This window comes from Heptranchias perlo, chromosome 4 (assembly GCF_035084215.1).
Source record: "Heptranchias perlo isolate sHepPer1 chromosome 4, sHepPer1.hap1, whole genome shotgun sequence".
In the NCBI taxonomy this organism is placed as follows: Eukaryota; Metazoa; Chordata; class Chondrichthyes; order Hexanchiformes; family Hexanchidae; genus Heptranchias; species Heptranchias perlo.
In genome coordinates this window covers 50,006,514-50,033,347 of record NC_090328.1, presented here as the reverse complement: position 1 = coordinate 50,033,347, position 26,834 = coordinate 50,006,514, and the positions used below count along the sequence as shown (strand labels likewise).

The 26,834-nt window shown below is 43.7% G+C and overlaps 1 protein-coding gene across 1 annotated transcript in view; it reads left to right on the top strand.

Moving 5' to 3' along the window:
* LOC137320917 (solute carrier organic anion transporter family member 3A1-like) overlaps positions 1–26,834 on the top strand; it is a 304,829-nt gene that overhangs the window by 230,496 nt on the left and 47,499 nt on the right. The window contains exons 3-4 of the mRNA XM_067982907.1: positions 10,114–10,212; positions 12,417–12,689. Coding sequence (XP_067839008.1) covers positions 10,114–10,212; positions 12,417–12,689 — 372 coding nt within the window. The remainder of the gene's footprint in view (positions 1–10,113; positions 10,213–12,416; positions 12,690–26,834) is intronic.

The following is a 26,834-nucleotide window of genomic DNA, read 5'->3' as shown; positions in this document are numbered from 1 at the left end:
ATACAACAGTTGTGCCATCCCAGGAATCAATCTGGTGAACCTTCGCCGCACTCCCTCTAAGGCAAGTATATCCTTTCTTAGGGAAGGAGACCAAAACTGCACACAATACTCCAGGTGTGGTCTCACCAAGGCCGTGTATAACTGCAGTAAGACATCCTTGCTTCTGTACTCAAATCTTCTTGCAATGAAGACCAACATAACATTTGCCTTCCTAACTGCTTGCTGCACCTCCATGTTTGCTTTCAGTGACTGGTGTACAATGACATCTAGGTCCATTTGTACATCAACATTTCCCAATCTAGCACCATTTAAATAATACTCTGCCTTTCTGTTTTTCCTTCCGAAGTGGATAACTTCACATTTATCCACATTATACTGCATCTGCCATGTATTTGCCCACTCACTCAACTTGTTTAAATCATCTTGACGCCTCTTTGCATCCTCCTCACAACTCACAATCCCATCTAGTTTTGTGCCATCAGCAAACTTGGAAATATTACATTTGGTTCCCTCATCCAAATCATTGATATATATTGTGAAGAGCTGGGGCCCAAACACTGATCCCTGCGGTACCTCACTAGTCACTGCCTGCCACCCCGAGAAAGACTCATTTATTCCTACTCTCTGTTTCCTGTCTGTTAACCAATTTTCAATCCATGCCAGTATATTACCCCCAATCCCATGTGCTTTAATTTTGCACACTAACCTCTTATGTGGGACTTTATCAAAGGCCTTGTGAAATTCCAAATACACCACATCCACTGGTTCTCTCTTATTTATTCTACCAGTTACATCCTCAAAAAACTCCAGTAGGTTTGTCGAACATGATTTCCCTTTCATAAATCCGCATTGACTTTGTCCAATCCCATTGATATTTTCTAAGTGTCCCGTTATCACATCCTTCATAATAGACTCTAGCATTTTCCCTACTACAGATGTTAGGCTAACCGATCTGTAGTTCCCTGTTTTCTCTCCCTCCTTTTTTAAATAGTGGGGTTACATTTGCCACCCTCCAATCTGCAGGAACTGTTCCATAATCTATAGAATTTTAGAAGATGACAATTAATGCATCCACTATTTCCATGGCTACCTCTTTTAGTACTCTGGGATGCAGATTATCAGGTCCTGGGGATTTATCGGCTTTCAGTCCCATTAATTTCTCCAGCACTATTTTTTTCCTGATACTAATTTCCTTTAATTTGACTATTCAATTTGACAGAAAACAGTGGCCTTTTCTACATAACAGTGTCATGTTGTGATGAATTTCTGCTAACCACTTTGCTGGATAGTTTTGGTACTTTAACTAAATGTACAAATGTTGTGATGGGGTTCAAAAAATCCAAACTTTAAGTAACAAAAGTCAACTGTGAAAGTAAGCAACAGACTGGGTAACTGCAATAGTTCTGAAAAGATTTTTAGTTTCTGTATTGCAGTTATTCATAGAGATGATAACAGATGTCACTTGAGACTTCAAGTGGTGATAACATTTCAACCTGTTCTCTCGCCAAATTGGTTGCAACTAGCCCCATGCTTCACGCGTGTAGATCATATTGTAAAATGCATAAATTAGATAGTCTAACTGACATATGTCAACAAATTAATTATGTAAAGCATAAAAATTCAAATTGATATAGATATATAAATGGGCTATACTAGTGCAGTTTCAACTTTGGTTGAGTAAAACCACTATAATGGGCACATTTGGTGCTTCAATTTTTGCTAATTTTAGTGAAAAAGTAAACATGGGTAAAATGTAATACAGAGTTGATAGAAAACACTAGAAAATTGAGCTGTTTAAGATGAATATAAACTTTAATAGGGTAGATAGAGAGAATTTTTTCCTCTGGTGGGAGAGTTTAGGACAAGGGGGCATAACCTTAACATTAGAGCTAGGCCATTCAGGGGTGATGTCAGAACATAAGAACTTGGAGCAGGAGGAGGCCATACGGCCCCTCGAGCCTGCTCCGTCATTCAGTCGGATCATGGCTGATCTTCGACCTCAACTCCACTTTCCCGCTTGATCCCCATATCCCTTGATTCCCCTAGAGTCCAAAAATCTATCCATCTCGGCCTTGAATATATTCAATGAATCAGCATCGACAGCCCTCTGGGATAGAAATTCCAAAGATTGACAACCCTCTGCATGAAGAAATTCCTCCTCATCTCAGTCTTAAATGGCCGACCCCATTTCCTGCGATTATGCTCCCTAGTTCTAGACTCTCCAGCTAGGGGAAACAATCACTCAGCATCTACCCTGTCAAGCCCCCTCAAAATCTTATATGTTTTAATGAGATTACCTCTCATTCTTCTAAACTCTAGAGAGTATAAGCCCATTCTACTCAACCTCTCTTCATAGGACAACCCTCTCATCCCAGGAATTAATCTAGTGAACCTTCGTTGCACCGCCTCTAAGGCAAGTATATCCTTCCTTAGATAAGGAGACCAAAACTGTACACAGTACTCCAGGTGAGGTCTCACCAAAACCCTGTACAACTGTAGTAAGACTTCCTTACTCTTGTACTCCAACCCACAACATGCCATTTGCTTTCCTAATTGCCCGCTGTACCTGCATGCTAACTTTTTGCGTTTCTTGTACAAGGACACCCAATTCTCTCTGAACACCAACATTTAGAAGTTTCTCATCATTTAAAAAATATTCTGTTTTTCTATTCGTCCTACCAAAGTGAATAACCTAACATTTCCCCACATTATACTCCATCTGCCACCTCCTTGCCCACTCATTTACCCTGTCTATAGCCCTTTGCAGAATCTTAGGGCTCGATTTTCGCACCCGTGATCGGGTGCGTTCGTGATGGGGGGGGGCTGCGAAAATCGGGGATTCCCGGGGCGGGTCTGGAGCCCGGCTCCAACCCGCCTACTTCCGGGTGTCCCAGTGACGTGCTGACATATGCGCGCAGCCCCCGCATGTGGGACTCCCGCCGGCAATTAAAGCTGGCGGGGTGCCACTTAAAGTACTTAAACAGGTACTTCAGGTTGTTTACAGACCTGATTGACCTGATATTTTAGGAGGGCTGGGATTTTGAAATTAACTGAGACTGTTTCCCGTACTGGGGGATACACTCCCAGTTCAGATGGACGTGTTGCAGCCATCAACCTGTGGCAGCTGCAAAGGTCCATTTGACAGGTGTGGGGGGGGGGGGAGACCCTCACTCATTGCAGGAGGCCACTCTGTCACTTTGGACAAAGTTTGGCCTCCACCACCCTGCTCCTAACAATAAATTGCACAAACGTGCTCACTTACCCCAGTGTCCAGACACAAGTACCTACCTTGCGGACCCCCTCAAATGTACATCTTGTGGATGGTGGCCGCTGTAGCTGCAGTCATGACCTCCTCGGAGGGTAAAGAGCATCACCAGCCTCGCCGTCCACGCCGTCCACCTCTGTCACGTGGAGCTCCACAACACAGTGCTGTGACACATCAACCTGCACAGCAGGAGGGACGGCAATGGCAGAGAGAGATTCGTCGCAGAAGGCACTACCCTCGCCACAGGGTCTACAGACCGAGGCTCAGCTTCCTGGACCTCTCTGAGCAGCAGTGCACACGGAGGCTCAGAGTCACTCGACATGTAGTCATGGACATCTGCAGCCTCCTTCATGCCAAGCTGCTCCCGGCTGGCCCGAGCACCATCTTCTTACCTGTCGCTGTCAAAGTCACCACTGCCCTCAACAACTTCTCCTCCGCATCCTTCCAGGGTGCCACCAGGGACATCGCCGACGTCTCTCAGTCGTCTGCACAAAAGATCCCTGCAAATACACCTACACCCACTCTGCAGTGACACAATGGGTGGCATCAGGTGTGGGTCTTCATTGTGATCCTCAGGAAAGGGCATTATTGCACAAACCAGACAAGATTCGCAAAGACGTGGCAGTAGTGGTGCCAATATAAAATGTTATGTGAGTTGATCAGAAACTAAATATAGGTAAAAACCATAACAAACCCTCAGACACCTTTGTGCATCCCCTTCATGCTCACGACACGTTTGCCTTCCGCTTCCTACTGCACATATGTGATGCATGCCCTGTGGCTGCAGCACAGGTAGTGGCAGGTTGAGTGAGGCTGACCGTGAAAGAGATGCATGAGAGGGTGAGTATGAGATAGAGCCATGAGATTGTATGAGGATTGGGTTGAGTGGTAGTGGCGGGATGAGTACTGGCAAAGTGAGTAAGTGCAGGTAAGATGAGGATGAGGTTTGAGTGGGTGTGAGGAGTGATGTGACAGAGTAATGTTGGCAGTGGAGAAGGAGATGTGGGGTGGGGGCTGTGATGTGGCAGACGGAGGGGAGGGGAATGAGTAAGTGTACTTACTTCGGCTGACCTACTTAGGTGATTGAAGCGCCTCCTGCACTGTATGCAGGTGCGCGATATGTTGGTGATGCAAGTGACCTCCTCTGCCACGTTGAGCCAGGCCTTCTTGGTGGCAGAGGCAGGCCGCTTCCTCCCGCCCGCCGGGGGGAAGATCTCTGTCCTCCCCCTCCTCCTCACCCCATCCAATGATACCCGGAGTGAGGCATCATTAAACCTGGGAGCAGCCTTCCCCCTCAGCTGCTCCATGCTGTAATTTTTCCTATTTTCTGCAGCATCAGTCAGTAGAGGACTGCCCCTTTAAATAGAGCTCCTCCAGCTGACAGACCTTTCTGCGCATGCGCAGTCCGCCTGCTGTGCAGCTTACCAGCGGGAAACCCGAAAGCAAAGGTAAGTGGCTCCAATTAGCCTGCGATTCCGCGCAGAGCACACTGATTTCACCGGGCGCATTACCCACGCGCCCAGTCGACCCCCCGCTGAGAACCCGCCATCCTGCTAATATCGAGCCCTTAGTGTCCTCCTCACAGCTTTCTTTCCCACCTAGCTTTGTATCATCAGCAAACTTGGATACATTACATTCGGTCCTTTCATCTAAGTCATTAATACAGATTGTAAATAGCTGAAGCCCGAGCACTGATCTTTGCGGCACCCCACCAGTTACAGCCTGCCAACCTGAGAATGACCCGTTTATCCCTACTCTCTGTTATCTATCCTTTAACCAATCCTCTATCCATGCTAATATATTACCCCCAACCCCATGAGCCCTTACCTTGTAACAACCTTTTATGTGGCACCTTATCAGATGCCTTTTGAAAATCCAAATATACTATGTCCACTGGTTCCCCTTTATCAACCCTGCCAGTTGCATCCTCAAAAAACTGTAAGAAATTTGTCAAACACGATTTCCTTTTCATAAAACCATGTTGACTCTGCCTAATCATATTATGATTTTCTAAGTGCCCTGTTACCACTTCCTTAATAATGGATTCCAGCATTTTCCTGATGACCGATGTCAGGCTAACTGGCCTGTCGTTCCCTGTTTTCTCCCTCCCTCGCTTCTTGAATAGCAGGGTAACATTTGCTACCTTCCAATCCACTGGGACCGTTCCAGAATCTGGAGAATTTTGGAAGATTATAACCAATGCATCCTCTATCTCTGCAGCCACCTCTTTTAGAACCCTCAGATGTAGGCCATCAGGTCGGGGGGATTTGTTGACTTTTAGTCCCATTAGTTTGTCCAGTACTTTGTCTCTAGTGATATTAATTGTTTTAAGTTTCTCACTCTCATTTACCCTTTGGTGCCCCACTATTTCTGGTATGCTTTTTGTGTCTTCTACTGTGAAGACAGATACAAAATATTTGTTTAATGCATCTGCCATTTCCTGATGCCCCATCATAATTTCTCCTGTCTCAGCCTCTAAGGGACCAATGTTTACTTTTGCTACTCTCTTCCTTTTTATATACTTATAGAAGCTCTTACAATCCATTTTTATATGTCTTGCTAGTTTACTTTCATATTCTATTTTCTCCCTTTTTATCAATTTTTTGGTCGTCCTTTGTTGGTTTTGAAAACTTTCCCAATCCCCAGGCTTATTGGCAACATTATAGGCCTCTTCTTTCAATCTAATATTCTTAACTTCTTTAGTTAGCTATGGGTGGATCACTTGTCCCGTAGAGTTTTATTTTTCAATGGAATGTATATTTGTTGAGAATATTGAAATATTTCTTTAAATGTCTGCCATTGCTTTTCAACTGTCAAACCCTTTAATTTAATTTCCCAATCTTCCTTTGACAACTCGCCCCTTATACCTATGTAATTGGCTTTATTTAAGTTTAAGACTCTAGTTTCTGACTTAAGTACATCACTCTCAAACTCAATGTGAAATTCTGTCATATTATGATTGGTCTTCCCCAGAGGTTCTTTTACTGTGAGATTACTAATTAACCCTATCTCATTACACAATACAAGATCTAAAATAGCCTGTTCCCTGGTTGATTCCATGATGTATTGCTCTCGGAAACCGTCTCGAATACATTCCATGAACTCGTCTTCCAGACTACCTTTGCCAATTTGATTTGCCCAGTCTATATGCAGATTAAAGTCCCCCATGATTACTGCATTACCTTTGTTACAAGCTGCTATTAATTCATGATTAATACTGTGTCCAACAGTATAGCTACTGTTCGGGGGCCTATAAACTGCTCCCACCAGTGTTTTCTGCCCCTTTTTATTTCTTATTTCCATTTCTTATTTCCATCCATACTGATTCGACTTCCTGATCCTCCGAGCCAAGATTCTTTCTCACTATTGACCTTATATCATCCTTTATTAGTCAGGTAGCACAAAGGGTAGTGGAAATCTGGAAAACTCTCCCCCAAAAAGCTGTTGAGGCGAGGTGAATTGAACATTTCAAAATTGAGATTGATCAGGTTTTTGCTAGGTAAGAGTATTAAGGGATATCAAACCAAGGCAGGTAAATGGAGTTAAGGTATCGATCAGCCATGATCTAATTGAATGGCGGAACAGGTTTGAGGGGCTGAATGGCCTATTCCTGTTCCTATGTTCCTAACACTAATGGACTATTCACCCACGTTTGCTGTTTTTCTGACTAATTCTACCCTTTAAAAAAAATCATGAACATTGATGAAAAGTGAATAAAATATTTGATTTTTATTTGTTAAAGCATTGTTAAACTCATTAAGAATAAATTTGAGCAGTATTTTACAACTGCAAAGTCAAATCAGCAAATGAATATTTTACTCTTGGTCAGACTTGGAGTTAGTGAGTTTAATAAAATGGATCGCTGTTGTTGGCTCACTCTTCCTGCTGTGTTGGCCTCTTGTTTCTTCCAGTGAAATGGGTTTGGGCATGTGTTGAATATGCCTTGAAGAAGGGGTCTCAGACTATCCTACCTCTAGCTAGAGGCTGAACATCACTCATTCTGACTGGAATGAATCCCATGGGTAGTTTGGTCATCTGTGTTTGTTGTATGCATGACAGCCAATTGAATATCTTAAACTGCACATAACAGACCCTGTCCAAATTCCATCCCACCCTCTGGGATGACTGCTGGAGGTTGTTGTGTTCAAGATATTGTCCTTTTTGCATTTTGGTCATACCGTCACAACCAACCATTCTGGACAGTGGCCCTGGAGGGTACAAGAACCATACCTGGCTTCTTGTACCTGGGTACAAGAACCACACCTGTGGCCACATGCCCATTCCTTCCTGCCCTACCTGCTAGACAACAAAGGACAACAATCCTGTTTTCACTGCACCAGGCTAGCAAAACATCTGTGTTTGTTGCAAGACGGTTCATTCTTTTCCTGCACAGCCTTCCGGGCAACAAATATGTGGTTGAAATTACAATCTTTGTAAATAGCACTTTCATGAGGGTGAAGTGTAGATCTCAGGTATGAGTCTCTGTAGAAAATAATAACCCTGGATTTGTAAGGACAGTACACAATACAGAAATGATCCTGTAGATTTTTTTTTGTTCATTCATGGGATGTGGGCATTGCCAGCATTTATTGCCCCTCAGAAGGTGGTGGGGAGCCACCTTCTTGACTGAGTGGCTTGCCTCAGCCATTTCAGAGGGTGATTAAGAATCAACCATATTGCTGTGGGTCTGGAGTCATATATAGGCCAGACCAGGTAAGGACTACAGGTTTCCTTCCCTAAAGGGTATTAGTGAACCAGATGGATTTTTACAATTCAGTAGTTTTGTTTCCACCATTACTGAGACTAGTTTTTTTATTATCCTAGATTTTATTTAATTGAATTTAAATTTCCCAGCTGCTGTGATGGGATTTGAACTCATAACTCCAGATTATTAGTCTATGTCTCTGAATTACTAGTTCAGAAACATAACCACTATGCTACCGTACCCGGTCTAATTGATTGAGTTAAAGACAAGGCTATCAACATTGGACAATCCTGGATATAAAATTTTCACTAAAGCACTGAAATCATGGGACATAGATTTGCACCAAAAAGATAAGTTATTAAAAGTGGTAAATCGTGTAAATCACAGGGAGCTGAACAAGGTTTTCATTCATTTCCATTTCTCCAAAACCACATTGCAGAGAGAAACATTGAATTTCGAAACATTGTTATTGTAAATCTGTTAAACAATCATTGTTGATGATCTTTAATACTCTAATACTTGTTGTTAACTTAAGGAGAATCACCTCCACAATATGTAAAACATTTGTTCTGTAAATACGCACCTGAATCATACAAGCCACTTGCTGTGCACGAGAAGACGAGGCTCAAAATAAAGAGCAAAATACTGCGGATGCTGGAAATCTGAAATAAAAACAGAAAATGCTGGAGAAGCTCAGCAAGTCAGGCAGCATCTGTGGAGAAAGAAGCCAAGTTAACATTTCAGATCGAAGATCTTTCATCAGAACTGGAAGATGACATCATTCACATCTTCCAGTTCTGACGATAGGTCTTCGACCTGAAACATTAACTCTGTTTCTTTCTCCACAGATGTTGCCTGACTTGCTCAGCTTCTCCAACATTTTCTGTTTTTATCTCAAAATAAAGAACCACGGGGTGGGGAAGGGGGAGCAAGGGGGATGGGAGACCAGCAGAGATTGTAGAGACTTAGGTTGGCAAAAACATGTGGTAGAACATTTGGACTAACGGCAGATGGGGAGAGAAGGCAAAACCTCAGTGGGTGGGGAAAGGAAGTTAGAGATTTTGGTGGAAAGTAGAGAGGTGGCAGAGCATTGGGACTTAGATGGTTGTATTTTCACATAGATGCAAAATATGTTTCAGATTCTTTTTGTGCCTGGGGATGGCAGGAATTGAGGGCTTTTACATTTCTTTTTCAATAACTTTTGGTACTTTTTCAATTAAAAAAAAAATACAGTCAATATATTTATACAGTTTTATCTGGCAAGATTACTGCCTGTAGTTAAGCATTGAATGCTGCCTATCACAACAGTGTCCTAATATTAAAGCACACTCCATTAAAAGCTTTAGTAAAAATTGGGGAAAGTAAACCCTTCAGCTGATTGCTTTTCAGTTCTCAAAGAAAGGGTTGAATGAAATGCAGCATGGACTCCCAACAAAGACAAATTCATGGAGATATCTGGGTATATGCAATTTTTTTCCAACTCACAATTCCTTCTTGCATTCCGATGGTTTAGTATTCCTGTTATATCCCTGACCTATTGCTTATTGTGGGATTCCACTATATTTCTGTTAGTACTGCAGTTTAATATTTCAATGACACTCAACTAGATGCAGCTCCACAGAAGTTTTGGCTAAATTATAATATTTTTAGCAATTGACAGACAAATGCAACAAATTATCAGGAAGTTCATAGGGTTGGTACCCCAATAAAGTCTGGCTATTGTAAGCTCATTTGTGATGTGCATGTGTCAGTAATTGGGCTCTATAATTGGTCGTTCCTGTGTTTTCAATATAGCAGCAGTGATATTTGCTTTATTCTTGCTCTGTTGTGTGGGTTTGATGATGTGTAATCCACAGTGCCACAGCAGTCACACCAGTAACATCTCATAATTCATTTTAACAAACTGTGAAGATGGGTTTAGGGTATAAACACTGAAGATCTTTTGAAAATACTTTTGAGTGAGTTCACTTTTGCATCATAATTCCAGAAGTTTAAACAGAGTTGGGATAGCATTGGAAGATTGTTTTTTGAAACTTAGGGTCCTAATATCATACTGAGAAACCTCTTGGGATCTTAATTGGCTGTAATAGAAACTCGTTGTTTAGTTTCTTGGTAACTGTTGTCATTTTTCTTCCTTGAACAGGTGTCTTGTTTACCACCATGCTGTTTGGTCCTGCATTTGGGTTCATGTTGGGTTCCTTGTTTACAACAATTTATGTGGACGCTATCTTCATCAACACAGGTTAGTTTTTAAGATTGTGAAAAGACACCATATGAAGCATTAAGGATGATGTTGTAATCAGTAACTCATTCTGATGTGTAACTTCTGTGCTGCCAGGAGGTTTGGCCGTTTGAAAGCATCAAAAAGTAGGTGTTTCCGGCCTGCATTACTTAAGTGTCAGGATGCCCTCTTCCCTGAACATGCAGAGAGTGTAGTGAAGTCTCGTTTTTTCTCAGAATCTGCTAAATAGACACTACCCATGAAACAAAATCACAAGTATATTCTGCTGATCTGACGAGGGGCTATATAAATTCAATTTTTCTTTCCTTTCTCCCTCCCTCACCTTCTTCTTTCCTTTTTTCCTCATTTTCTTCTTTCCTCACTTCCTTCTTTCCTTCCTTCCACACTTAAAGTAAGAAATAATTCCATGGTAGTAGGATGTATGACAGTTGAGAATTTTTACATGTTAAGCTCCCAATGTTCTTGGAGATATAAGGAGAAGGAACAAGCTAAGGCTGTCAACTCAGTCCATTCTTGAGCACCTCCTAGCAGTAACTTCAAGAGCAGCTTTAGTAGAGTTCTGAGAAAAGGTCACTTGCATGACCTAGTAACAGGGAGAACATAAGAAATAGGAGTAGGCGTGGGCCATACGGCTCCTCGAGCCTGCTCCGCCATTCAATAAGATCATCGCTGCTCTTCGACTTCAACTCCACTTTCCTGCCCGATCCTGATATCCCTTGATTACCCTGGAGCCCAAAAATCTATTGATCTCAGCCTTGAATGTACTCAAAGACTGAGCATCCACAGCCCCCTTGGGGTAGAGAATTCCAAAGATTCACCACTGTCTGAGTGAAGAAATTCCTCCTCATCTCAGTTCTAAATGATTGACCCCTTATCCTGCGACTATGCCCCCTGGTTCTGGACTCTCCAGCCAGGGGAAACACCCTCTCAGCATCTACCCTGTCAAGCCCTCTAAGTATTTTATATGTTTCAATGAGATCCCCCCTCTTCTAAAGTCCAGAGAATATTGGCCCATTTTACTCCGTCTCCTTTCATAGGACAATCCTCTCATCTCATAAATCAATCGAGTGGCACTCTCATAGACAGAGTGAGATAGCAAAAGAAACTTGCATTTATATAGCACCTTCCACGACCTCAGGACATCCCAAAGCACTTCATAGCCAATGAAATATTTATTGAAGTGTAGTTACTGTTGTAATATAGGAAACGCAGCAGCCAATTTGTATGCAGCAAGGTCCCACAAATAGTGAGGTGATAAATGACCAGATCATCTGCTTTATTGATGTTGGTTGAGGGATAAATGTTGGCTAGGACACCAGGAGAACTCCCCTGATATTTTACATCCACCAGAGAGCACTGACAGGGTCCCAGTTTAACATCTCATCTGAAAGGTGGGACCTCTGACAGTGCAGCACTCCCTCATCCTAGATTATGTGCTCAAGTCTCTGGAGTGGAGCTTGAACCCATGACCTTCTGACTTAGAGTGGGAGGGCTACCATTGAGCCACAGCTGACACCTACAGAGGAAAGAACAAAAAGGAGGGGAAAGAAATAATAAAAAGTTTTTAAAAATTGCTGGTGTCACAGTATAGCTCTATAAAGTTGTTGGTGCATAAAATCTGTTCTTTTGATATGTTTATTGCATCTTAAAAAGATTAATGATCTTTCTGTAGCAACTTAAAAATTATATAGTGTAAAACCTTATGTATGAATCACCCTTTGTGTCTTTTGGCTCTCAAGATGGAGGAGTGACATTTACAGCAATTACATGTACACCAGTGAGACTTATAACATGGATCATAGAGTAAATTAAGTTTGCTGTGGCAGATCCAACATCAATTTTCACCAAAGTCTTGTTAAGCCACTTCTGCCAAGGATCTAATTTAAACCTCATGGTTTAGCAAAACTGCAACTTGTAAAGTGCATTGGCAAGTAATTGTAATGACTCCAGAGCACTCCTGTGTTGTCACTTACCTGAATCTATGATTTGATAATCATTGCTTATCAAGAGGTTACTATGTGATTGATGGAATAGCCCTGACATGTTTGTCGCAGCTGGAGATTTGATGTTTTCCATTCCTTTCCATTATGGCCCTCAAAGGAGCTGACTTTATCCATTACACATACAACAGCCATGTTGTTAAAATGATGCTCATTTGCTAGAGTAATCTCTTGGACTTAATATTATTCTTCCTTTTCTTTCAGCAAAATTGGACATCACCCCAGATGATCCTCGGTGGATTGGTGCTTGGTGGGCTGGCTTCCTCCTTTGTGCTGGGCTTCTATTCATCTCATCTCTATTTATGTTTGGATTTCCTCAGGCCATGCCTAAAAAACACCACACATTGAGCAAAAGCTCCCAGCAGCCCATGCTTTCGAGTGAAGGCCACAAAGACCAGTCAAAGCTAACAACGGAGGACAATAAGAAGAAAGAATGCAAACAAACCAGTGAAGCAACATGTACAGAATATCTGAGAGGTGAACACTTTATAAACACATTTTCCTCTGTTAAAGGTGTTTTGCCACGTAGAGGTGTGGATAAGAGGCTGAGCAGTTGTATTAACAGTTTAGAATACTTTAAATATTACTAATAGCTAGGGCTGTCAATAAATCACAGTTAACTTCTGTGATTAATGCTTCAATTTTTTTGGAGATTAATTTCTTTTAACACAGGCTAATTGTGAGAGGTACATTGGATGGGCCTTGGTAACTGATATGAAAAAAAAACAGCGGAGAAATGTCTCAGCTACTCTTTGACTTGGTGATGAATGGCGGTTGTGAATTGCGCACAACTGTTTTCTCCTTCGTGCGTCCGGCCTTGGCTCCGGGGGAAGGGGTGGAAGGAAGAGCTCCACGTGCTGATGTCAACCTCACCAATGGCAGCCGCCATGTTGTGAGGGGGCCGGCAATACCGGCAGGGGCAGGCCAAGTCGGTGAAGGGAGGGAGTTGGGGTGCGTGTTGGTGTCCATCCACCACAGAGTGAGAACCTGGCAGCAGGAGCAGGATGCTGCTTGTACAGCTGGAAGATCCCCGGCAGAAAACGGAGGTGTCCAGTGTGAATGAGGTAGGAGCGGCAGCCATCTGGCAGGAGAGCCCATGGGCCCAGTGAGTCGGGGGCACCAGCCCACTGCTCCCACAACTTTACCTCTATCCTCTGAGACTTTAAAGCCCAAGACAGTGCCCTCCCCCTGTCCCAGCTTGAATTTGTGCCCTCCACCCCCATCCCAGCCCGAGTAGACTGATTTACCAGACTGATTCCTGGGATGGCAGGACTGACGTATGAGGAGAGATTGGGTCGACCAAGCCTATACTCACTAGAGTTTAGAAGAAGCATATAAAATTCTAACAGGACTAGACAGACTAGATCCAGGGAGGATGTTCCCGATGGCTGGGGAGTCCAGAACCAGGGGTCACAGTCTCAGGATACGGGGTATGCCATTTAGAACTGAGATGAGGAGAAATTTCTTCACTCAGAGGGTGGTGAACCTGTGGAATTCTCTACCACAGGAGGCAGTGGAGGCCAAGTCATTAGATGTATTCAAGAAGGAGATAGATATATTTCTTAATGCTAAAGGGATCAAGGGATATGGGGAAAAAGCAGGAGCAGGGTACTGAATTAGACGATCAGCCATGATCATTTTGAATGGCGGAGCAGGCCCGAAGGGCCGAATGGCCTACTCTTGCTCCTATTTTCTATGTTTCTATGTTTACACGACCATCCCTGGTCCCAGCCCGAGTACACGACCATCCCTAGTCCCTGCCCGAGTACACGACCGTCCCTGGTCCCAGCCCGAGTACACGACCATCCCTGGTCCCAGCCCGAGTACACGACCGTCCCTGGTCCCAGCCCGAGTACACGACCGTCCCTGGTCCCAGCCCGAGTACACGACCGTCCCTGGTCCCTGCCTGAGTACACGACCATCCCTAGTCCCTGCCCGAGTACACGACCGTCCCTGGTCCCAGCCCGAGTACACGACCGTCCCTGGTCCCTGCCCGAGTACACGACCGTCCCTGGTCCCAGCCCGAGTACACGACCGTCCCTGGTCCCAGCCCGAGTACACGACCGTCCCTGGTCCCAGCCCGAGTACACGACCGTCCCTGGTCCCAGCCCGAGTACACGACCGTCCCTGGTCCCAGCCCGAGTACACGACCGTCCCTGGTCCCAGCCCGAGTACACGACCGTCCCTGGTCCCAGCCCGAGTACACGACCGTCCCTGGTCCCAGCCCGAGTACACGACCGTCCCTGGTCCCAGCCCGAGTACACGACCGTCCCTAGTCCCTGCCCGAGTACACAACCATCTCTGGTCTCAGCCCGAGTCTGTGCTCTGTAAATACACATTTTCCTGAACAAGTTTAATTTATTATTATATTGTTGCCTCGACTCCATCCTAAATCCCAAGGACAGGGTCATTTTCACAAAGAGGGCAGGCAGCTGCACCATTTGTGGTGCTCCCTGAACATCTGCCCAGGTGTTTGGGAGCAGCATCTTGCCGCTCTGTCAAGAAGGCAGGCTATTCCATCTGAGGGTTGAAAATTGAAGATCCAATTGCTGTTAGGAAACTGGCATTACATTGAGTCTACAAGCATAGAAAGATGCCATTCGACCCACCTCACGAGCCTCCTCCCACCCCTCTTCACCTAACCCTATCAGCATAACCTTCTATTCCTTTCTTCCTCGTGCTTATCTAGCTTTCCCTTAAATGCATCTATGCTATTTGCCTCAACTACCCCTTATGATAGCACATTCCATATTTTTACCAGTCTTTTGATAAAGAAGTTTCTCCTGAATTGCCTATTGGATTTATTAGTGACCATTTTATATTTATGACCTCTATTTTTGGACTCCCCCACAAGTGGAAACATTTTTTCTACATGAACCCTATCTAACCCTATCATTATCTTAAAGACCTCTATCAGGCCACCCCTCAGCCTTCTCTTTTCTGGAGAAAAGAGCCCCAGCCTGTTCAGCCTCTCTGATAAGTTTACCCTCTCCAATGCCTCTATATCCTTTTTATAATATGGAGACCAGAACTGTGCACAATACTCCAAGTGTGGTCTAACCAAGGTTCTTTACAAGTTGTGGGCACCACTTCTGCAAGGATGACATCCATGCCATCCATAAACCAAAGGCGTCATGAGGAAAAACTTCTTTATGCAGCGAGTGGTTATGATCTGGAATGTGCTGCCTGAACGGGTGGTGGAGGCAGATTCAATCATGGCTTTCAAAGGGGAATTGGATAAGTACTTGAAGGGAAAAAATATGCAGAGCTACGATGAAAGGGCGGGGTAGTGGGACTAGCTGGATTGCTCTTGCAGAGAGCCAGCATGGGCTCGATGGGCTGAATGACCTCCTTCTGTGCTGTAACCATTCTATGATTCTATGTATGCCTACTGCATGCAGGTATACTTTGCATGGTGCTCAAAGGAGTGGTGGGTGACATTTGGCCATGCATGGTAAGCATTCAAAGTTCTGTAAGGCAGTCTGAATGCTCTGTAAGGGACAGCAGTTAATGTATAACAGAGTGTAAGGAGACATTTTGTGGTAAATATATGTTGTCCATCTACTTGGTATAAGATATGGTGAGTAGACTGACCTTGGTTGGCTTTCTGTGGCCCGAAAACTTCTGAATGTGGTGCCACTGTCCCTGTGTGGTGGAGACTCCAGTTGTGCATTGCCCCACTTTCTGCTGGGAATTCAGACCGCTGTCACGTGTAGATGGTTCCCTAGAATGCCAAATGGGCAGCCCTCCTTTCACCTACTTCTTGCGTCATCATCTCAACTGCTGCATCATAAACTTGGGTGTTTTGCCTTAGTGCTGCTCCATAATATCAATAGAGTAACTTTTATAAACCTTTTGTCTTCCAGAAAGTCCATTTGCTTTAAAAGGTTCAGCAGCCCTATAAATATCTATGCCAGCCTCAGATGCTCTGCCCCTGAATCTGGGCCCAGATTGCACACTGGGAGCTTGCACTGAATATCTGATTAGGGCCCATCCAGAAGGATATGTCAGACTCAGCATGGCACATGCCTGAACCACAGCATTCAACCCTATTCAAGGCCATCACAGAAAACCTACACTTATCCTATTACACACAATATACCGGGGGCGGACATATGAGGAGAGGTTGAGTAGATTGGGACTCTACTCATTGGAGTTCAGAAGAATGAGAGGCGATCTTATTGAAACAAATAAGATTGTGAAGGGTCTTGATCGGGTGGATGCAGTAAGGATGTTCCCAAAGATGGGTGAAACTAGAACTAGGGGGCATAATCTTAGAATAAGGGGCTGCTCTTTCAAAACTGAGATGAGGAGAAACTTCTTCACTCAGAGGGTGGTCGGTCTGTGGAATTTGCTGCCCCAGGAAGCTGTGGAAGCTACATCATTAGATAAATTTAAAACAGAAATAGACAGTTTCCTAGAAGTAAAGGGAATTAGGGGTTATGGGGAGCGGGCAGGAAATTGGACATGAAGCTGAGTTCGGATCGGTCAATGCCCTGTGGGTGGCGGAGAGGGCCCAGGGGCTATGTGGCCGGGTCCTGCTCCGACTTCTTGTGTTCTTTAGATTTGTGGTTGGGATCAGATCAGCCATGATCTTATTGAATGGCGAAGCAGGCTCGAGGGGCCGATTGGCCTACTCCTGCTCCAATTTCTTATGTTCTTATGTTCTTATATGACCTTTGGTTGTGTTTTGTATATTAGGTAGTGTAATGATAGGATACAGCTAGGAATAATTGTTTCATGAAAATGGCCCAAGGGATTGCAGACCACACAGAGGCTAGAGAAGTTGTGCTTGGTGATAAGACCATAGCAGGTACCAACAGCCCTGGTTAAAGGAATATTCCATGGAAGGCTCACATAAATTGATGTACTGCAACAAACATCTCCATACCAATGTGGAACGAACACCTTCTGGAGCCCTTGCTGCTGCCAACACAAAGAAAGCAGCGGGTTTATACTGGATTGATAGTGCCACATTGAGGGCAATGTTGATGTCAATGCAGCACTCAGTCTCTAGAATAACATATAGCCAGTGGTTTGTAGTTCCTTCTAGATGACTTTCTGGTTAGCAATTTGGTTAACATATTCTTCTTTGCATTTCAAAGCGGGGCTCCTTTAAGAGTTTGCTGTTCACGGGAAATTAAAGCAGGGCATTGATCACCTCTGAATCATTTTCTTTTCTGACCTCTGTCACAAATATTTGAATCGAGCTTTCCCAATTACTCATCCAATCTTCCAACAAGCTGCTTCAACTATTTCTCATATTTTAACAAACCAAAGTGTTGCTTGTACCGCTCCTTAAATTATGATTTCATGTGGATATCAGCCAGTTACACTTTAAACCTGCAGAGACTTGTGAACAGACTGTGTGGTATCACCAGGCCATTTCTGGAATGATTCCAATTGAACTCCCATTGTGTAAATAATCCCACACCTGCTGCAGACATAATGGGTGTGATCCTCACCAGGGTGGATGGTAATCAGGAGTTTTATTACCACTGGCTATCTGATGTCTGACAGATGTAGTCAAAAAGCACTAATGTCAGGTGATTTGATCTTCTGAACATCAGTGATGAGAATCCCCATCTTCCAGGATCTATCATACAACTCGTTAGGCACTAAAAGTTTTGAAAAAGAAGGGAACACACCTACTAACTACTTTGAAAATCTGTTCAACCATTGTGTTGAAATAAAATGTCCAGTATAACAAATAATGTTTCCTCAGCAGAAAATTAAAGATCTAAAAGCTCAGTTTACTTCTGCAGTGAGCAATCAACTATGATTGTGTGGAAATTTAAAGGGTTAAATTACGAGGCCGGGTTGCATAAACCTGGTTTGTATTCCCTTGACTTTAGAAGGTTGAGGAGTGATCTAATCAAGGTGTTAAAAATAATAAACGGATTCAATAGGGTAGGAACATAGGAACATAGGAACAGGAGTAGGCCATTCAGCCCCTCGTACATGCTCCGCCATTTGATAAGATCATGGCTGATCTGTGATCTAACTCCATATACCTGCCTTTGGCCCATATCCCTTAATACCTTTGGTTGCCAAAAAGCTATCCATCTCACATTTAAATTTAGCAATTGAGCTAGTATCAAATGCCGTTTGCGGAAGAGAGTTCCAAACTTCAACCACCCTAATCTCACTCCTGAAAGGTCTGGCTCTAATTTTTGGACTGTGCCCCCTGCTTGTAGAATCCCCAACCCGCGGAAATAGTTTCTCTCTATCTACGCTATTTGTTACCCTTAATATCTTATAAACTTCGGTAGATACAAAGAAACTATGGGAATCCAGAACATGGGAGCATAATCTTGAAATTAAAGCTAGGCTATTCTTTTTTTTACTCGTTCATGGGATGTGGGCGTCACTGGCGAGGCCTGCATTTATTGCCCGTCCCTAATTGCCCTTGACAAGGTGGTGGTGAGCCGCCTTCTTGAACCGCTGCAGTCCGTGTGGTGAAGGTTCTCCCACTGTGCTGTTAGGAAGGGAGTTCCAGTATTTTGACCCAGCGACGATGAAGGAACGGCGATATATTTCCAAGTCGGGTGTGTGACAGGAGGGGAACGTGCAGGTGGTGTTGTTCCCATGTGCCTGCTGCTCTTGTCCTTCTAGGTGGTAGAGGTCGCGGGTTTGGGAGGTGCTGTCGAAGAAGCCTTGGCGAGTTGCTGCAGTGCATCCTGTGGATGGTACACACTGCAGCCACTGTGTGCCGGTGGTGGAGGGAGTGAATGTTTAGGGTGGTGGATGGGGTGCCAAGCAGGCTGCTTTGTCCTGGATGGTGTCGAGCTTCTTGAGTGTTGTTGGAGCTGCCCTCATCCAGGCAAGTGGAGAGTTTTCCATCACACTCCTGACTTGAGCCTTATAAATGGTGGAAAGGCTTTGGGGAGTCAGGAGGTGAGTCACTCGCCGCAGAATACCCAGCCTCTGACCTGCTCTTGTAACCACAGTATTTATATGGCTGGTCCAGTTAAGTTTCTGGTCAATGGTGACCCCCAGGATGTTGATGTTGGGGGATTCGGCGATGGTAATGCCGTTGAACATAAGAACATAAGAACATAAGAAATTGGAGCAGGAGTAGGCCAATCGGCCCCTCGAGCCTGCTCCGCCATTCAATAAGATCATGGCTGATCTGATCCCAACCACAAATCTAAAGAACACAAGAAGTCAGAGCAGGACCCGGCCACATAGCCCCTGGGCCCTCTCCGCCACCCACAGGGCATTGACCGATCCGAACTCAGCTTCATGTCCAATTTCCTGCCCGCTCCCCATAACCCCTAATTCCCTTTACTTCTAGGAAACTGTCTATTTCTGTTTTAAATTTATCTAATGATGTAGCTTCCACAGCTTCCTGGGGCAGCAAATTCCACAGACCTACCACCCTCTGAGTGAAGAAGTTTCTCCTCATCTCAGTTTTGAAAGAGCAGCCCCTTATTCTAAGATTATGCCCCCTAGTTCTAGTTTCACCCATCTTTGGGAACATCCTTACTGCATCCACCCGATCAAGACCCTTCACAATCTTATATGTTTCAATAAGATCGCCTCTCATTCTTCTGAACTCCAATGAGTAGAGTCCCAATCTACTCAACCTCTCCTCATATGTCCGCCCCCTCATCCCCGGGATTAACCGAGTGAACCTTCTTTGTACTGCCTCGAGAGCAAGTATGTCTTTTCTTAAGTATGGAGACCAAAACTGTATGCAGTATTCCAGGTGCAGTCTCACCAATACCTTATATAACTGCAGCAATACCTCCTTGTTTTTATATTCTATCCCCCTAGCAATAAAAGCCAACATTCCGTTGGCTTTCTTGATCACCTGCTGCACCTGCATACCAACTTTTTGATTTTCTTGCACTAGGACCCCCAGATCCCTTTGTACTGCAGTACTTTCCAGTCTCTCGCCATTAAGAAAATAACTTGCTCTCTGATTTTTCCTGCCAAAGTGCATAACCTCACATTTTCCAATATTATATTGCATCTGCCAAATCTCCGCCCACTCACCCAGCCTGTCTATATCCCCTTGCAGGTTTTTTATGTCCTCCTCACTCTCTACTTTCCCTCCCATCTTTGTATCATCTGCAAATTTTGATATGTTGCACTCGGTCCCCTCCTCCAAATCATTAATATAGATTGTAAAGAGTTGGGGACCCAGCACCGACCCCTGTGGAACACCACTGGTTACTGGTTGCCAGTCCGAAAATGAACCATTTATCCCAACTCTCTGCTTCCTGTTTGATAACCAATCCTCCACCCATGCCAGAATATTACCCCCAATCCCGTGATTTTTTATCTTAAGTAATAATCTTTTATGTGGCACCTTGTCGAATGCCTTCTGGAAGTCTAAATACACTACGTCCACTGGTTCCCCTTTATCCACCCTATACGTTATATCCTCGAAGAACTCAAGCAAATTTGTCAGACATGACTTCCCCTTCATAAAGCCATGCTGACTTTGTCCTATTAAATTATGCTTATCTAAATGTTCCGTTATGTCAAGGGGAGGTGGTTAGACTCTCACTTGTTGGAGATGGTCATTGCCTGGCACTTGTCTGGCACGAATGTTACTTGCCACTTATAAGCCCAAGCCTGGATGTTGTCCAAGTCTTGCTGCATGCGGGCTTGGACTGCTTCATTATTTGAGGGTTTGCGAATGGAACTGAACACCGTGCAATCATCAGCGAACATCCCCATTTCTGACCTTATGATGGAGGGAAGGTCATTGATGAAGCACTGAAGATGGTTGGGCCTAGGACACTGCCCTGAGGAACTCCTGCAGCAATGTCCTGGGGCTGAGATGATTGGCCTCCAACAACCACTACCATCTTCCTTTGTGCTAGGTATGACTTCAGCCACTGGAGAGTTTTCCCCCTGATTCCCATTGACTTCAATTTTACTAGGGCTCCTTGGTGCCACACTCGGTCAAATGCTGCCTTGATGTCAAGGGCAGTCACTCTCACCTCACCTCTGGAATTCAGCTCTTTTGTCCATGTTTGGACCAAGGCTGTAATGAGGTCTGGAGCCGAGTGGTTCTGGCGGAACCCAAACTGAGCATCGGTGAGCAGGTTATTGGTGAGTAAGTGCCGCTTGATAGCACAGTCGACGACACCTTCCATCACTTTGCTGATGATTGAGAGTAGACCGATGGGGTGGTAATTGGCCGGATTGGATTTGTCCTGCTTTTTGTGGACAGGACATACCTGGGCAATTTTCCACATTGTCGAGTAGATGCCAGTGTTGTAGCTGTACTGGAACAGTTTGGCTAGAGGCGCAGCTAGTTCTGGAGCACAAGTCTTCAGTACTACAGCCGGGATGTTGTTGGGGCCCATAGCCTTTGCTGTATCCAGTGCACTCAGCCATTTCTTGATATCACGTGGAGTGAATTGAATTGGCTGACGACTGGCTGCTGTGATGGTGGGGATATCAGGAGGAGGCCGAGATGGATCATCCACCCGACACTTCTGGCTGAAGATGCTTGCAAACGCTTCAGCCTTGTCTATTGCACTCACGTGCTGGACTCTGCCATCATTGAGGATGGGGATGTTTACAGATCCTCCTCCTCCCGTTAGTTGTTTAATTGTCCACCACCATTCACGACTGGATATGGCAGGACTGCAGAGTTTAGAGTGAAATCAGCAAGCACTTTTTCACACAAAGAGTGGTGGAAATCTGGAACTCTCTTCCCCCAAAAGGCTGTGGATAGTGGGTTAATTGAAATTTTCAAGACTGAGAATTTTGTTAGGTAAGGGTATCCACGGATTATGGAGCAAAGGCAGCGAATTGGAGTTGAGGTACAGATGAGCCATGATCCAATTGAATGGCAGAACATGCTCGAGGGGTTGAATTTTTACTCCTGTTCCTTTGATGTAAACGACTAAGTAGTGCTTAACAAAAATATGTTTTATAAAAATCTTTCCCCCCTTACCTTCCTCCTTGCGGAGTAGTGACTCCTGGTGAAGTAGTTCCAGTAGCACTAGCAGCCTCCTCTACCTCACCTATATGGCCATTCACCGAGTGTGAGCTCAGATAGTGAATATCATCAGGCTTTTCAACAGTTACAGGCATTGAAAAATAGTCAAAATATACAAGAAAACTTTGAAACCATTCCACATTTTTTAAGGAAGGACTAAGACCTACAATGCACCATTAACACCATATACCTCTGGGTACATAACATTTGACAGGGGAAGTAATGCACAGTAAAAATGACCCCAATAAGAATACTTTGTATTTTTTATTTTGACCTTTTATTCATATTTTACACAAGGATTAACATAATGTTATCAGATCTCTATTTCAAAAACTACACCCCACCCCACTATTGGATGAGCACTCAATATTTAATCAAATATTCCTGCAGTATATTTTTAAAATAAGAGTTGCATGTCCTACTATTATCATAACCCGACTGTGCCAATTTTTACCCAGATGGTGCCACATGGCGTTTTGCATCAACTTCCTTTAGCTGGGAGGGCATCTCCACCATCCTGTCAATCCCATTTTATAAATGGTCTGCAGGAGCCACATATCCAGTGGAAGTGAATTATAGTCTTGTAAACCTCCCACCCCTTAGAAATGGATCACGTCTTGCTTCCACATGTCAAACAAACTACCCCAAAACTAAGAAAATTATATCCATTGATTCTAACAAGTTTGAGTGGTAGGCCGTCCAGAGACTTGAACTCATGACCTTTTAAGTGCAGATTGCTTAAGCTATCAAGCCACTTCAGGAAAGCTGTTCAATGCAAACCCTTTTCTCTTTCCTGCCAGGCCAAAGCAGAAACAGGCCTCTGCTGAGCATGTGACCACATTTCAACCAATCTAAGCTTATCTTGGCTTTTCATTTACCAAGAACAACATTGATGGACAAGTTTTAAAAAAAAATTTCTGTGTGTCTGTCAAAACTGTTGTGCTGACATTTTTTGATATGGGCCAGGCACCATACCACAGGGTGTGCATCTTACATATATATATCTGTATAAATATATTTGTTTAAATATGAAGTGTTCATGCAGAGATCTGATAACATTGAACTGATTCTTGCATAAAATATGAGAAAGTATTTATTCAATAAACACAGGATTGGTACAAACCTGATTGAATTGTTTGGATTTCACTAAAAGGAAAGCTTCTTTTTACACTGGAAGTATTTTGTCATAAAAGGAGGATTTACTTTGTGATGAAGTCATAAAGGTGGAAAATTTCCTTTGTTTGCTCAATGTAACAGGGTCGTTCTTTATAAACGTGTTTATAGTTTTGTTGCACAGCATTGAGAGGAAATCTTCCCCTTAGTTTGTGTCTCTTCACATGGGGATAGCTGAATCACTCGTGAACAAGTAAGAATGCAGTGAAACCTCCCAAGTGCTCCTGCTTTACTTTGGCAAAGGGCTTTGTCTATCACTCCATTGGAAATGCCTGCCTGTCTGTATTTATTTACAGTGCTCAGCCACTATTTATCAAAGGTGAATTCTTTACTTAGTGATATCTAATAAATATTAATATTCATATCTGAAGTCTTCAATTACTTATATTCTTATCATGGGCTGCAGTTATGAAATATATTGACTAACAGTGACAATAAAATATGCATAGATGTACACTGCTTTGATTTAAATGAACATATTTAGAAATCTTTTGAACATATTTAGCAGAGTCACAATAATGCACAACAGGCTTTAAACAAAAGCATTGTGGAGAGTATCTTCATCCCTTCAGTGTTGAATAATGAGTTAACATTTTTTAGTAATAAAGGGTGTGACCAATAAAAAGCTAAACAAACTGCTGACAGGAGCCCAGATTTTGATCATAAAATCATAGAATGGTTACAGCACAGAAGGAGGCCATTCAGCCTGTCGAGTCCATGCTGGCTCTCTGCAAGAGCAACCAGCTAGTCCCATTCCCCTGCCCTATCCTCGTAGCCCTGCAAATTTTTTTTCTTCAAGTACTTATCCAATCCCCTCTTGCAAGCCACGATTGAATCTGCTTCCACCATCCTTTCAAGCAACGCATTCCAGATCATAACAACTCACTGCATAAAAAAGATTTTCCTCATATCGCCTTTGATTCTTTTGTCAGGTACCTTAAATCCAGGTCCTTTGCTTCTCGACCTTTCTGCCAAAGGGAACAGTTCTCTCTAACTACTCTGACCCCTCATGATTTTGAACACCTTTCAAATCTCCTCTCAACCTTCTCTGCTTTAAGGAGAGCAACCCCACCTTCTCCAGTCTATCCAGGTAACTGAAGTCCCTCATCCCTGGAACCATTCTAGTAAATCTTTTCTGCACCCTCTATAAGGCCTTCACATCCTTCCTAAAGTCGGTGCCCAGAATTGGACATAATACTCCAGATGTGGCCGAACCAGTGTTTTATAAAGGTTCATCAGAACTTCCTTGCTTTTGTACTCTATGCCTCTATTTATAAAACCCAAGATCCCGTATGATTTTTAACTGCTTTCTCAACCTTCAGCGATTTGTGCACATATACCCCCAGGTCTCTCTGAACCTGCACCCCCTTTAGAATTGTACCATTTAATTTATATTGCCTCTCCTCATTCTTCCTACCAAAATGTATCACTTCACACTTCTCTGCGTTAAATTTCATCTGCCACGTGTCCGCCCATTCTACCCGCCTGTCTAAGTCCTCTTGAAGACTATTATTATCCTCCTCACTGTTCACAACACTTCCAAGTTTTGTGTCATCTGCAAATTTTGAAATTGTGCCCAGTACACCCAAGTCCAAATCATTAATATCAAGAAAAACAGTGATCCTAGTACTGACCCCTGGGGAACACCACTGTATACCTTCCTCCAGTCCAAAAAACAATAGTTCACCACTGTCCTCTGTTTCCTGTCACTTAGCCAATTTCGTATCCATGTTTCCACTGCCCCATTTATTCCATGGACTTCAACTTTGCTGACATGCCTATCATGTGGCACTTTATCAAACGCCTTTTGGAAGTCCGTATACACCACATCAACCGCATTGCCCTCATCAACCCTCTCTGTTACCTCATCAAAAAACTCAATCAAGTTAGTTAAACACGATTTGCTTTTAACAAATCCGTGCTGGCTTTCCTTTATTAATCCACACTTGTCCAAGTGACTGTTAATTTTTTCCGGATTATCATTTCTAAAAGTTTTCCCACCACTGAGGTTAAACTGACTGGCCTGTAGTTGCTGGGTTTATCCTTACACCCTTTTTTGAACAATAGTGTGACATTTGTAATTCTCCAGTGCTCTGGCACCACCCCCGTATCTAAGGATGATTGGAAGATTATGGCTAGTACCTCTGCAACTTCCACCCTTACTTCCTTCAGCAACCTAGGATGCATCCTATCTGGACCTGGTGACTTAGCGGAGCAGGCTCGAGGGGCCGATTGGCCTACTCCTGCTCCTATTTCTTATGTTCTTATCTACTTTAAGTACAGCTAGCCTTTCTAGTACCTCCTCTTTAGCAATTTTTAGCCTATCCAGTCTCTCAACTACCTCCTCTTTTACTGTGACTGGCAGCAACTTCTTCCTTGGTAAAGACAGATGCAAAGTACTCATTTAGTACCTCAGCCATGCCCTCTGCCTCCATGCGTAGATCTCCTTTTTGGTCCCTAATCGACCCCACCCTTCCTTTTATTACCTGTTTTCTATTTATATGCCTATAGAAGAATTTTGAATGCCCTTTTATGTTAGTTGCCGTCTATTCTCATACTTTCTCTTTGCCCCTCTTATTCAGCCTGGTTCTCACTTGTATTATCAACCTGACATCTGTTATATGCCCCCTTTTTCTGCTTCATCTTACTCTCCGTCTCTTTCATCATCCTAGGAACTCTGGCTTTGGTTGCTCTTCCTTTTCCCCTCGAGGGAATGTACCTAGACTGTACCTGAACCATCTCCTCCGCCCATTGTTCGATTAAAGTTTTGCTTGATGATAGGGTTGCTGTCTCCTGAGGTGCTAAGACTCACCCAAAGAGGTCGTTTTCATTGCTGTCTCCAGAAGTGGCTGCACCTGGTGGCAATGGAAATGTCACTGTCAGCTATAGATGCATCCTAGGTTGCTGAAGGAAGTAAGGGTGGAAGTTGCAGAGGTACTGGCCATAATCTTCCAATCATCCTTAGATACGGGGGTGGTGCCAGAGCACTGGAGAATTACAAATGTCACACTATTGTTCAAAAAAGGGTGTAAGGATAAACCCAGCAACTACAGGCCAGTCAGTTTAACCTCAGTGGTGGGAAAACTTTTAGAAACGATAATCCGGAAAAAATTAACAGTCACTAGTGGGCTGACTGACTTAGCCCACTGTAGATGCCACTGATGCGTTTTTTTTCTCACTGCCTGTGCTGGCTCTCTTCAGTCAATGCAGCAAATATGAGGACCAGAAAACAAAGATAGAAACTGCATTTTTAAGAGTAACAATGACAACTTGCATTTATATTGCACCTTTAACATAGTAAAACATCCCAAGGCACTTCACAAGATCATAATCAGACAAATATTGACACCCAGCCAAAGAAAGAGATATTTGGGTGGGTGAATAAAAGCTTGGCCAAAGAGGGAGGTTTTAAGGAGCGTCTTAAAGGAGGAGAGAGAGGCAGAAAGGTTTAGGGAGGGAATTCCAGAGCTTAGGACCTAGAA